At 39.2% G+C, this 13,544-nt stretch overlaps 1 protein-coding gene across 7 annotated transcripts in view; it reads right to left on the bottom strand.

Annotated features, from left to right (window-relative positions):
* The window catches only part of REPS2 (RALBP1 associated Eps domain containing 2), a 238,225-nt gene that overhangs the window by 130,514 nt on the left and 94,167 nt on the right, over window positions 1–13,544 (bottom strand). For all 7 annotated transcript variants that reach the window (XM_027609020.2, XM_027609021.2, XM_027609015.2 and 4 more), the window contains one exon: window positions 7,906–8,044. In XM_027609020.2, coding sequence (XP_027464821.1) covers window positions 7,906–8,044 — 139 coding nt within the window. The remainder of the gene's footprint in view (window positions 1–7,905; window positions 8,045–13,544) is intronic.

Genomic DNA, 13,544 nt, shown 5'->3' on the forward strand with positions numbered 1-13,544 from the left:
ATTTTCCTACTTTCATTAAAATATTGGGTCTTACTCATACATAAATTTAAGGTTTAAAATTAAACATAAAAAATTTAATTACAGCTTAATTCATATTTTGAAGCAATCTAGACTGTTATGAGGCATGTATGTCTGAACCAGTAATTCTTAAAGACTTATTCCCTTAAAAGAATAATTTCCAAAAAGCTCTACAATTCTAGAATGGCTGGCCATTATGCTGCTTCAAAAGGCTGGGGCAATAGGACCACAAGAGGGTTTTTGGAGTGCTGGGCAGAGGGAAGGGAGCGCTTGAAGGGCCCCTCTTAGTAACATGAATTAAGAGATCCATGTTGAGTTCCTCTGGTCTAAACATAAACAGCAAAACAAACTATCCCTGAGTGCAGTTGCTCCTAAGAATAATGTTTCATACAATACATTAATATTACATTTTCTGAATTTCAGGCAGTTTTAACATTTCCACCAAATTTAATTATTTCTCTATTTCCTGCAGGCTCTTAAAATAATCTATATTTTGGACTGATACTTATTTTTTATACATGAATTTTTTAAATGTGATAAAGCTAAACTTGGCTTGGCCAAAGTGTGTACCTGAATAATGAGAACTTTTTTTACTTGAACCATGAAGACTGAAATGGACTATATTCCTTGGTTTTTGTTTTCCTGCATAGTAAAACCCCAATCGGGAAAATAAATAAATAAATAAATAAATAAATAAATAAATAAATAAATAAAAATTATTATGATATGTGAATCACATAAATTCCTTCTTCATTTTTCCAAAAATCTGCAAAAGTTTATTCAAAATTCAAAAGACAAATTTCAAAATTATTAAAGTAAAAATCTGTCAAGCACTTTTAATGAAAGGATGAGAAAGTAACATACAATCATGGCAGAAAACAGCAAAAAGAAAATTAACACCATTAATCTTATCACACAAAGACATGGTAAAGAGTTTGGTGAAATTTAAGGTCTCCTGGTGGCTCTTTGAGAAACTTATCCAGGAACCTCTTGCTACTTTCTTTATCTATCACAAATTTACCAGTATCAATTGAAATCAAGTAATCATTCCATTTTACACGTTATATAGCTCCAAGTCCCAACTGCACTTAAAATGTTAGACCGATCCTTACCGAGATTGAAATTTTTTATGGTTTCAGCTCTAAGACCAATTTCAAAATTCAAAGGCCTCAATTCTAACACAAAGTACAGTCAAATCCAAGCCTCAAGCTCTAAACTGATTAAGTCAAAAGTCTTTCCTTGGCAATCACAAGTCTTCTAACTGGCCTTAAAACAAGGGATTATAATGGACCCTAGAACAGATGTATTGTCCTTTGATTAAATTATTAAGGATCAAAGGCAAAATGCCCTATTAACCAATGAGCTTTCTCTCAAAAGCATCCTGGGAAATAATGCTGTCACAGGACTGCTGGCCATCAATGCAGCCACCTTGTCAAACATTTATCAGAGATGTCTTAAGAGCCTATTTATCAGCTCTTTTATAGATATAAAGACATTCTCCCCTCAACTCATTCTTCTTTTTCTCCCTTGATATCCTTTCTTCAAATCACACTAGGCCCAAAGCCAAGCCAGAGACCCAGCCTGGCCTTCAGACAGTAGAGAGAGACTGTTCTGGCATGGTGTCCCAAAGAGATTAGGTAGGGCCCATCCGGAAGCCAACAGCTAACAAATTCAGTCGTGCCCTGGCTGTCACCTGCCAGAGAAGGAAGCTGATGAGAAAACCCAAGTGCTCCCTCCTTTGGTGCTGACAGATATTTAATCAGTGAAGGGGAACCCTCACCCCAGCCCTAATCCCAGCCAACTGAGAAATCCCAACCCAGCCTCCTTTCCTTGCTCTCTCCAGCCATTTTCAGACCTGCTGGGAAGCTTTATATGGGGCAAAAGAGGGAGAGGTGAGGTTTAAAAAAGTTGTCAGCAATCAAACATCAAAATGTGGATTCAAACTTTTTATTACAAGGAGTCTCTCAGCCCAGTAAAAAACAGCTATACATAGCATTGATGATTCAGTGATAAATGTTAACACAATGAATAGATAAAATCTTTTAAAAATAAAAACCAGTAACACAATATAAAAATGGGTAGAGCTATGACAGTTCAGAGAAACAGATGCAACTGGCCCTTTTTTTTTTTTTTTAAGTAAACTCTATCCCCAACAAGGGACTCGAACTCATGACCCCAAAATCAAGAGTCTCATGCTCTTACCAACTAAGCCAGCCAGGTGCCCAATTGACTCTTAATCATTTATATATATTAAAAAAACCTCAACCTTCTTTGTAAGAGATCCATAAAATAGAGCCACACAAAGACATGATTTCTTGCCTATCAAATGGGGGAAAAAATACAAAAGTCAGTGAACATGTAGTGATAGTAAGACTGTGGGAAAAATGGGCATTTCCTACAATACTGGTGAAATGACAGCACGGCACAACCCCACTAAAGGAGTGTTTTGCAACATCTAGCAAAATCGGATTATCCAAAGATACACTGACAAAGATATAAAAAGAAGTGCAGAGGGTTATTCACAACAAAAATATGTGTAATAGCAAAAGACTAGAAATAATCAAATAAATAAATAAAATCTTTAAAAAAAAAAAAAAAGAAAGAATCCCAAAAGGAGACTAGCTAAATAAATGACTGCATATCACACAATCTAGTAGTACACAACTTATAAAAGCGAATGGGAAATATGTCTACATGCAATATGGAGTAAACACCAGGACATAATGTTAATTGGAACAAGCAAGGTGGAGAGAAGTATAAATCGTATGCTACCATTTATCTCTCAAAAGATGGGAGATAAGAATATACACACACATAGAGATCTATTCACACATACATGAATTTGCTTTTACTTTTAAAAACAGACAACCCATAAAAAAGGGGGCAAGGAAGGAAAGGGCAGAGGGGATAGGAATAGAAGCTAGACTTCTTTGTAAATTGTTTTGTAGACTCAAATTCAGAATTGTGAAAATATTTTATATATGTATAAAACTAAATTTCAAAAACCACAATCCCTAAAAATTGAAATCAAAACAATTAAAGAACAAAGCTGGAGAACTCCCACTTCCTAATTTCAAAACCTACAATACTCAAGACAGTGTGGTATTGGCATTAGACTAAACAGTGAAAATCAGTGCGAAAAAATTAACATCCAGAAATAAACCCTCACATTCATAGTAAACTGAATTTTGACAAGGACGCTAAAACAATTAAATCATGGAAAGAATCATTTTTTCAAAAAAATGGCGCTAGGACAACTGGAGATGCACATATGAAAGAAGTAATTTTTAAAGATTTTATTTATTTATTTATTTGACAGAGAGAGAGAGACAGTGAGAGAGGGAACACAAGCAAGGAGAGTGGGAAAGGGAGAGCTGGCTTCCCGTCAAGCAGAGAGCCCGATGTGGGGCTCGATTCCCAGGACCCTGGGATCATGACCTGAGCCAAAGGCAGATGCTTAAGGACTGAGCCACCCAGGCGCCCCTGAAAGAATCAATTTGAACACCTACCTGATAATTACACACAAAAATTAACTCAAAATGGATCAAAGACCTAAATATAAGAGATAAAACTGTCATATATATACCTTCTTAGAGGAAAATATACACATAAATTTTCATGACCTTGGTTTAGGCAATGATCTTTATGGCACCAAAAGCACAATCAACAAGAAAAAGATAAACTGGACACCATCAAAACTATAAACTTATGTGCTCCAAAAGACACTGTTAAAAAAATAAAAAAAAACAAGCCACCCATTGAGAAAAAAATATTTCCAAATCCAATATGTGATAAGGAACATGTATCTAGAATACAGGCATACCTCGTTTTATTATGCTTCACTTTTCTGCACTTGGCAAATGTTGCATTTTTTTTTTTTTTTTTTTACAAATTGAAGGTCTGTGGCATCCCTGTGTTGAGCAAGCCTATTGGTACCATTTTTCCAAAAGCATTTGCTCACTTCGTGTCTGTGTATCACATTTTGGTAATTCTTGCAATATCTCAAACTTTTCCATTATTATTATATTTGTTATAGTGATCTGTGATCAGTGATTACAACTCACTGAAAGCTCACATGATGGTTTGTATATTTTAGCAATAAATTATTTTTAATTAAAACATATACAGTGCTTTTTTTAAGATACAATGCTATTATACCCTTAACAGACTATAGTATAGTGTAAATAATAATTTTTATATGCACTGGGAAATCAAAAAATTTATTTGACATGCTTTATTGCAATATCCACTTTATTGCCGTCATTTGGAACTAAACCTTCAATATATCCAAGTTATGCCTGTATATAAGGAACTCTTACCATTCAGTATTTATTTAAAATGGCAAAGGATTTGAAGAGACATTTCTCTAAAGAAGATAAACAAATGGTCGATAAGAACATGAAAGGATGTTCAATTTCATTTTTCATCTGGGAAATGCTAATCATAACCACAAAGAGATACTACTTCACATTCACTAGTGAGGTAGGAAGGACGGGAGACTCAGGAGACAAGCTGATCAAAGTAAAGCCATTCTGGTTTTAGACTGACCCTTAACCTAAAAGTCAGCAGGTAGTAGACAGAGTCACAAGATTCGACTCATGGAAGACCACAAGACCCCACCCCCTCTGGCAGTAAAAGCCACAAAGGCCTGACATTCTTAAAATTGCTCCCTGTGGGTAATTTCACAACCCTAAGACAATGGCAAAACTAACTACCCAATGTAAATGATAAACCCAAAGTTAAGGAGTAAGCCCCTCCCTACAGAGTTAGCTAATTTTAAAACTTATAAAACCCTTTCTTAGAAGCAAAGGGGGGGTCCTCTTCCTCACCTGGGAGAAGAGATCACTATTTTATCTGTGACGTAACTCCTTTCTCACTTCTAAATAAATTTTTGTCCGTTTTTCTAAACAGCTTGCTCTCGAATTCTTTCTCACACAAAGCCAAGAACACTCAAAGCAAGAGGCCTGAGGCCCTCCCTCTCAGGACCTCGGCCCATCTGGCATCACTAGGATGGCTAAAAGCAAAAGACAGATAATAAGTGTTGGTGAGTAACTGGAACCTTCATACGCTGCTGGTGGCAATGTAAAATGATGCAGCCACCATGCAAAACAGTCTGACTGGTCCTCAAATGATTGAACACAGAGTTACGATTTGACCCAGCAATTCCACTCCTAGGTACATATTTAAGAGAAATAAAAACATCCATCCATACAAAAACGTGCACACAAATGTTCTGAGTAGCAATTTTCTTTTTTTTTTTAAGATTTTTTTATTTATTTGAGAGAGAGAGTGAGAGAGTGAGGACGAGAGTGGGGTGAGGAGCAGAAGGAGCAGACTCCCCACTGAACAGAGAGCCCGATGCGGGGCTCGATCCTGGGACTCCAGGATCATGACCTGAGCCGAAGGCAGCCACTCAACTGACTGAGCCACCCAGGCACCCCTGAGCAGCATTATTCTTAAGAGCCAAAAAGTGGAAACAACACAAATCAAGTGCCCATCAACTGATGAATAAATAAAAAGTAGTATATCTATACAATGGAAATTATTCAGCCATAAAAAAGCAATGAAGTTCTAGTACATAGTACAACCTGGATAAACCTTAAAAATATTATGCTAAGTGAAAGAAGTCAGACACAAAAAAAGACCACACATTATATGGTTTCATTTAGAGGAAAAGCCCAAAATAGGTGAATCTTTAGAGAGAAAAAGTAGTTTAGTCATTATGTAGGGCTGGGAGGTGGGGAGAGCAGGAATGGGGAATAATTACTAATAAGTAGGTGTTTGTTAGGGGGTAATGAAAGTGTTCTAAATTCAGATTATGAATATACTCTTATACTCTGTAAATACACGAAAACCACTAAACTGTACACTCTACAGGGGTGAATTTTATGGTATGTTACTATCTCAAAAAAGATGTTTTTTTAAAAGAGACATCACCTAATTGCAATATATGAACCCCTCTTGACCTTAAACAAACTAAACTGTTTTTAAAAGGCATTTGTGAGACAATCAGGGAAATCTGAACAAAGACTTGATAACATTAAGGAAATGTGTTTTGTATTTTTTTTCATGTGTGCCAATGAATTGCGGTTATGTTTTTAAAAGAAGTCTTTCTTATCATTCGAGATATGACCTCAAATATTTTCAAATGAAATGATCTGATAACTGCTTCAAAATCATCTGGGCCGAGAGAGGATACAGACAGAACAAAATCACTGGTGCTGTGTAATAGGTTACAGAGGGGTTTGTTATACTAGCCACTCTAGTTGTATCCGTATTTGAAATTCTGCAAAATAAAAAAGTTAAAATAAAAACACTCCTAACAGGGGCGCCTGGGTGGCTCAGTTGGTTAAGCGACTGCCTCCGGCTCAGGTCATGATCCTGCTGTCCCGGAATCGAGTCCCACATCGGGCTCCCTGCTCAGCAGGGAGTCTGCTTCTCCCTCTGACCCTCTTCCCTCTCTGTCTCTCATTCTCTCTCTCTCTCTCAAATAAATAAATAAAATCTTAAAAAAAAAAAAAAACACTCCTAACAGCTACCCATTTGTATTTGTCTACTTATACACATATATTATGAAGAAACTCACTTAAGGGGTGCTCGGATGGCCCAGTCGGTTAAGCGTCTGCCTTCAAACTCAGGTCCAGGGTCCTGGGATCGAGCCCCACGTGGAGCCCCGTGTCTCCCTCTCCCCCTCGGACCCCCTCCAGCTTGTGCTCTCTAATAAATAAATAAAATCTTTAAAAAAAATTTAAAAACTCACTTAAGCAGTGGGTAAGGTTAGCAAATGGTCAATCTGGGTTTATGCTTATTTTAAGTCCTGTTGTCAACATGAATTTGTTGTATCTACAATATTCTCCTTTGAATAAAGGTATTGCATCAATTAGAAAAATTATGTCTGAATTTATACAAGTATATTTCAATTACACACCTTATTTCTCAAGAGAAAATTAGTCCACATTCAGTATGTCAGGTTACAGTTATTGAGGGCATATTGTTATTCTTCAAAATTGAAGTACAAAAGGAAAGTTTTATGAATTTTTCTTCCAGACTCTACTATTTCACTGTTTAGTCTTCAGTCCAGGAAAATGCACATAGGAATTAAATCAATTTGTCTCAGTTTGAATTTTACATGAGAACTCAACAGGAATACATATTTAGAAGACAACCCAGAAGAACAGACATGTGGACATAAAACTGCTGGCCCATTTTCCTCCCATATTTTAATTTCTCTCAGAAAATCCAGAGGAGAAAGACTTGAGCCAAAGAAAACGAGCATGAATTTGGACTTCTAAAGCATACATAACAGTAAGAGACTTGTGACACTAAATCTTTAGAAGGCTACACTACATCTTTGCTCTAATATGAATAAGCAATTAAAGAGGTCGTCGTGGTGCCACAGTCTACCATTTCAAGAACTGCTCCAACTAATAAGGCACAGGTCTAAACCAGGTTCCCCCAAATTCCCATTTAAACCTTTAAAACTGAAATATAATTTTCCAAATGTCATTGCCAAGTATTTTTCTGCATGGTTTATAGCTGATAAGAAATTCGATCTTAGGGGCACCTGGGTGGCTCAGTCAAGTGGCTGCCTTCGCCTCAGGTCATGGTCCCAGGGTCCTGGGATCGAGCCCCACATCGGTCTCCCTGCTTTACGGGGAGCCTGCTTCTCCCTCTCCCACACCCCCCTTGTATTCCCTCTCTCGCTGTCTCTCTCTCTCTCAAATAAATAAAATCTTTAAAAAAAAAAATTCAACCTTAGAGGGAAACAAATCAAAATCACAGAGGTTGTCACATTGATTTTGTGTGAACTATATCTCAAGATGTGTACTGTTACCTATCTGAGACAATGATCTGGGACCCATGTCTTCACCCATCAGACTTAGTTACCTGAAATGAAGGAACTCGGGTCAGGCTGAAGGGATCGGAACTGATTGACATAGTACTCTCGCTGTTCTTCTGTTATCCGCCAGGGTTCATCTGGGTAATTACTGTTGTTATCATGTGGTTCTCTCTCCACGGAAAAGGACTTTTAAAAATAAATAAGCAAATGCTCAGAGGTAAAAATATAAAACATCAGTAAAAGTTATCATGCATTATACTTATTTTTTTCCTCAAGAAAATACATTTAAACACCTTATAACTAGAACATAATTAGAACATAAAGTTCTACAGGGCAGACATCATACTTTATATTTTTTTTGTATACCTCAAAGTTGTTAACAGGACTGAGCTTGAAATACTGAACACTTGGTGAATGATGAAAGTTTTTCCAATGTGATGAAGAAAGAGGAAAAAGGACAATCATTCTTTTTAAACATTTTATTTATTTATTTAGAGAGCGGGTATGAGGGGTGGAGGGATTGAGAGAGAGGGAGCGAGAGAATCTTAAGCAGTCTCCACACCCAGCGTGGAGCCAGACTCGGGACTCAATCTCACAACCCTGAGATCAGGACCTGAGTGAAATCAAGAGTTGGGATGCTTAACCAACTGAGCCAACCAGGTGCCCCAAAAGGACAATCATTCTTATCTTCAAATATTCACATTTTTATCCTTTTAGATAACTAGTTGAGTAGGCAGTAAAATAATCTAGATTTCTTTTAAACCATTTTTTTTAAATCTACAAAAGCTATAACCACGTCATCTTTTTTCTGAGGCATTCCCATTGTATAAATCTGGGAATCAAAGTTCCAATTCCCAATTCCACCTCCCCAGGTCCTACTCGAGCGGCAAGTCAGGATCACAGAATCTCTTGTTCCGCATTTGTGAACTATGGATAATACTTGGTAATAGAACTGGGTGGGGAGAACTGCTCATGGGACCCCACCAGGGTAACATAACAAGGGGTGCATCAGACCTGCCACTAGGGGGCATGCAAGGCAAATGTGAGGATTTAAGGATACAGAGAACCAGAAAAATACTTCAGGGTAAAAGACTGTACTAGGCAGTGAGGAAAGAAGCAAAACTGGTGATTCTGGAAGGAGTAGCCTAGGGCTTTGTTCCATCCCTCCCATCTACCCAAAGGCTAAGGTGCTACTTGCCAAGGGCCACCTTCACGGAACCAAGAGGTGAACACAAGCAACATGATCCTTTAGGACAAAAGGAAACTAGGAAAGAAAAGGAGAGGTTATGACTGCTAATAAGCCACCAAGTTGCCTGCTTCTGCACACACTATCAAGAAATTAATCATTAGGGGCGCCTGGGTGGCTCAGTTGTTAAGCGTCGGCCTTGGGCTCAGGTCGTGATCTCAGGGTCCTGGGATCGAGCCCTCCATCGGGCTCCCTGCTTGGTGGGAAGCCTGCTTCTCCCTCTCCCACTCCCCCTGCTTGTGTTCCCTCTCTCTCTCCCTCTCTCTCTCTCTCTCTCTCTCTGTCAAATAAATAAATAAAAACATCTTTAAAAAAAAAGAAATTAATCATCAGGAGGGCATTCTACTCACTATCCCTAGAAAAGACAGCCGACCACCTCTGCACCCTTCCTCCCACCCCAACACACACACACACCCATTTCCAGCAAGTAATTCTTTTCAGGAACACCCAGCTCCCTCCTCTGTGGACTTTATATGACTATAAAATGTTGAGCTGTGATATAACCTTGCGATTCCATTTTGAAAGTTTTCATACTAGGTGAGTTTCCACTAAACGTAGATCAAACCATTTTTAAATGCCCCAGAAGCCACTAATCATTAGTTAATATCTTAAATTCATAGAATGCTTTCAAATTTACAAAGCACTACACACACCTATCTCATCTGAGTATCTCAAAACCTTTGAAAGGTAGACATAACAGGGATTATTATCCTTTTCCCAGATGAGGAAATGAAGGCTCATACAACTTAAGAGATGAGTCCATATCCTTCATTATTTGCAATCAGCATTACTGCATTATTGCAGTCAGCAAGTAATTACCCCCTCTGTTTTATCTGTTGTTCAAAGTCAGCCTACTCCGTATCAGGCCTTTTTTAAATTGAGTTGCATCAGGGACCTTGAGAACATGATGCTAAGTGAAATAAGTCTGACATAGAAAGACAAATACTGTATGATTTATATGTGGAACCAAAAAAAAAATCAAACTCACAGATACAGAGAACAGATTGGTGGCTGTCAGACGAGGGGGGTGGGCAAAATGGGTAAAAGTGGTCAAAAGGTACAAACTTCTGGTTATAAGATAAATAAGTCCTAGGGCTGTAATGTAAAGCATGGTGACTACAGTTAATGATACTGTGTTATATGTATTTAAAAGTTGCTAACAAAGTAAATCTTGAAAGTTGTCATCACAAGAAAAAAATCTGTAACTATGTATGATGATGGATGTTAACTAGACTTAGTGTAGTAATCATTTTGCATTATATACATATATCAAATAATTACACTGCACACCTAACTAATACAATGTTATACATCAATTTATCTCAATTTAAAAAATAAATTTTTAAAAACTGAGTTGCATCCAAGTTGTTTAACTGTTATCGTTCTGGTAATAAACAAGATAAATAAAGCAAGCAAGGCTACAAGTCAGTCTAAGCACCCGATGGACCACACAATTTTCCAAAACACTCGAGCCAAATTCAAAGGCTCCACACTAGCACTCTCTGAACAAGCCCAAATGTCTGACCAGGTTGCAGGGACAAAATTCAGGACAGAGGGCATCGGTATGCAATGGATTGGGTTCCTGGCCAAATTATAATGTGTAGAGCTCCCAGGAACACTGTCCTTCTGGTTGGCACTGAATGAAACAGCTGCAGTAAAGGTATCTAAAAAGCTGGGCAAGAACAAGACACAAGAATGGATGTTTACGACTAATAGATAAAGCGGACAGAGACAGTTCACAAACCCGGCAGGACACTTGTGAAAAGCTGTGTCCCACCGGCCACCCTGCGAATGAAGGCACGAAAATCTCTGTGCTGGGTGTTGGCTACTGCATTCCTGGTTCTGATACAGAAGCTACTAGTCCCCTAGAATACACTCCTTTCCACCTGGACCTGAAGCTGCCATATCCAGTTGTTGTTGTTATGTCAGCCCATGTTTGTTCTTTCTCCAGTCCCATGACCACCTGCTCACTCTGTTTCCTCTCACACATTATCTCACTCCCGACTGGCGTCAGTGGCCTCTTAGCAGGTCTCAAGTCTATTCTGGCAGCAGGGTTTTTAAAAGCCTACAGAGATGACCTGTCACCTATAAAAAACATCTACCTCCCCCACATGGCCTTTAGGGCCCTTATAATCCAACCTCCTCCCTGCTCACTCTTAGCAGGCTTCTGATTGCCCACATGCTGGCTCTTCATGGGTCAGATCTGTGTCTTCTTCCCAGACCATCCCTCCTCTAATCCCAGCCTGCTGAAATCCTATTATTCGAGTCCCACTGTCCCAAAGGCTCTCCAACGTACCTGCCAGGCCCACAACCACTTCAGAGGGCAATGCCCATTCCCCAACTCTGATACAAAGGTGGGCTTGGCAGCCACATGTGCACCACATGACCCACCTCACACCTGGTCTCACCCAATTGAGTCCAAGTAAGGAAGGGAGGGCACACAGTTTCTGGCCCCTGGGATCCTCTTGCATAAAAAGCTCTACCCTAGCAAGAAAAACTTCAGCCAGATGCTCTTTACTGGGGGTGTGGATAAGAAATATGAAGATCAAAAACACAGAAAGCAGGTCCTGAATGGATGCAGTGAAGCCATGATACAGAGTAAGGGCCCAGTGGGACTTGAAGTCATGAGGAACCCAGAACCAGCATAAGCAGAACCTGTGAGTTAGAGAAGTACTAAAAAGAACAGGGGGTGAGGATAGCTGTTGGCAGCCAAAAGATAAGTAGATAGTGAAGCAAACTCAAGGAAACTAGGGCAAGCACGAATAACCAAGAACTCTCACTCTTCAGGACCACTGGGCCACTCCTTGTCTCTCATTTCTTGGATTCCCATGAGAACTCCAACCCCACCTCCTTCTCAAGAAGACTTAAGCTGGCAAGGAGAGTCCCTGCTCCCTAAAACCAAAAAGGCCTTGCAACAAAGAGAGAGAAGGCATATGAACATTGTATAACCTGTACATAACATAGCATGGCCCTTCTACTGGCTTGCACTAAATGTGTTAACTACCCCCATTCTCTTTCCCCTTGCTTCTCACTGCATGCTTTTAATTGATTTAATAAACAAGTAATTAAGCATCTTAAAAAATATGAATTCTTGGGGCGCCTGGGTGGCTCAGTCGTTAAGCATCTGCCTTTGGCTCAGGTCATGATCCCAGGGTCCTGGGATCGAGCCCCGCATCAGGCTCCCTGCTCTGCAGGGAGTCTGCTTCTCCCTTTCCCACTCCTTCTGCTTGTGTTCCGGCTCTCGCTGTGTCTCTCTGTCAAATAAATAAATAAAATCTTAAAAATATATATATGAATTCTTATAAGTATCACACAGTTTGAACATTTCAAGTGCTCCTGAATATCATCACTCAGGTTTCAACCTGGGAGACCAGAACCATATCATGTATTTCATGTATTTCTTTATTCCGCATATAGTCCCTAGCAGGTATATCACAGATACTAAAAAGTAGTGTGAGATCCACTTATTGATGGGCTCTAGTAAGTTTAGGTGTTTGTCTTATATTAAAAGAGGTGCAGAAACACCACTCTGTGTTGTGTGCTGAATGAAAGAAAACCTATGAGTCTATTTCACATTTAAAGTTTCAGATCTATGAAAAGAAATCCATGTCTATCTTCCTGTGGTTCATCCACAGTCTCTGATCTCTATGGGGAGTTCTCAAGTTCCATATCCATTAAGTGAGTATTTCAGTGTCAGGTGAGGGCAAACGGAAGGATTAGATCACATTCCATATATCCTTAGGCTGAAATAGTCCAAAAGAAAGCTCATCTACAAGAAGCAAAATGATTTGAACTTTGCTGCATGAAGAGTGATCCACTCATCCATTCATTCAACAGACACTTACTGAACACCAAGTATATCCCAGACACTGGTGACTCGGGATACACTGATGGGCAAACAGATGCTTTTTCCCAGGAAACCTAGGGTCTCATGAGAGAGAAAGACAAACAGGCAATCTCAAAACAGTGAAGTAAGTGCTATGACAAGACAGGGTACTCTAGAGCTTTGCTATTCAAAGCAGTTCTAATGGAGACTCACTAGAAACACAGAACCTCAGGCTCTACCCTACATCTGGGGAATCAAAGTCTGGGAGTGGGACCCAGGAATCTGTGGTTTAACAAGCCCTCTAGATGATATGAAGCACACTCAAGTTTGAGAAGCAATGCCATAAAACATGCAGAGCAAGACAAACAAAAGGAACAGCATTTACAAAAAAACCCCAAAATGAGAGAAGATGGCCATCTTCTGAAAACAGCTCAGTTGGACTACATGGAGATAGAATAGGCTGCTAATACAACGTGGATGTTAGTGGAGCTGCCTGAAGACAATCCAGACAGCAAGCAGGGCCCAGATCATGAAGGCCCAGGTATACCAGGTTAAGAGATACAGACTGTATCTAGAAGACAACAAGGAGCCACAGATAAGTATTAAACAGAACA

This window comes from Zalophus californianus, chromosome X (assembly GCF_009762305.2).
Source record: "Zalophus californianus isolate mZalCal1 chromosome X, mZalCal1.pri.v2, whole genome shotgun sequence".
Lineage (NCBI taxonomy): Eukaryota > Metazoa > Chordata > Mammalia > Carnivora > Otariidae > Zalophus > Zalophus californianus.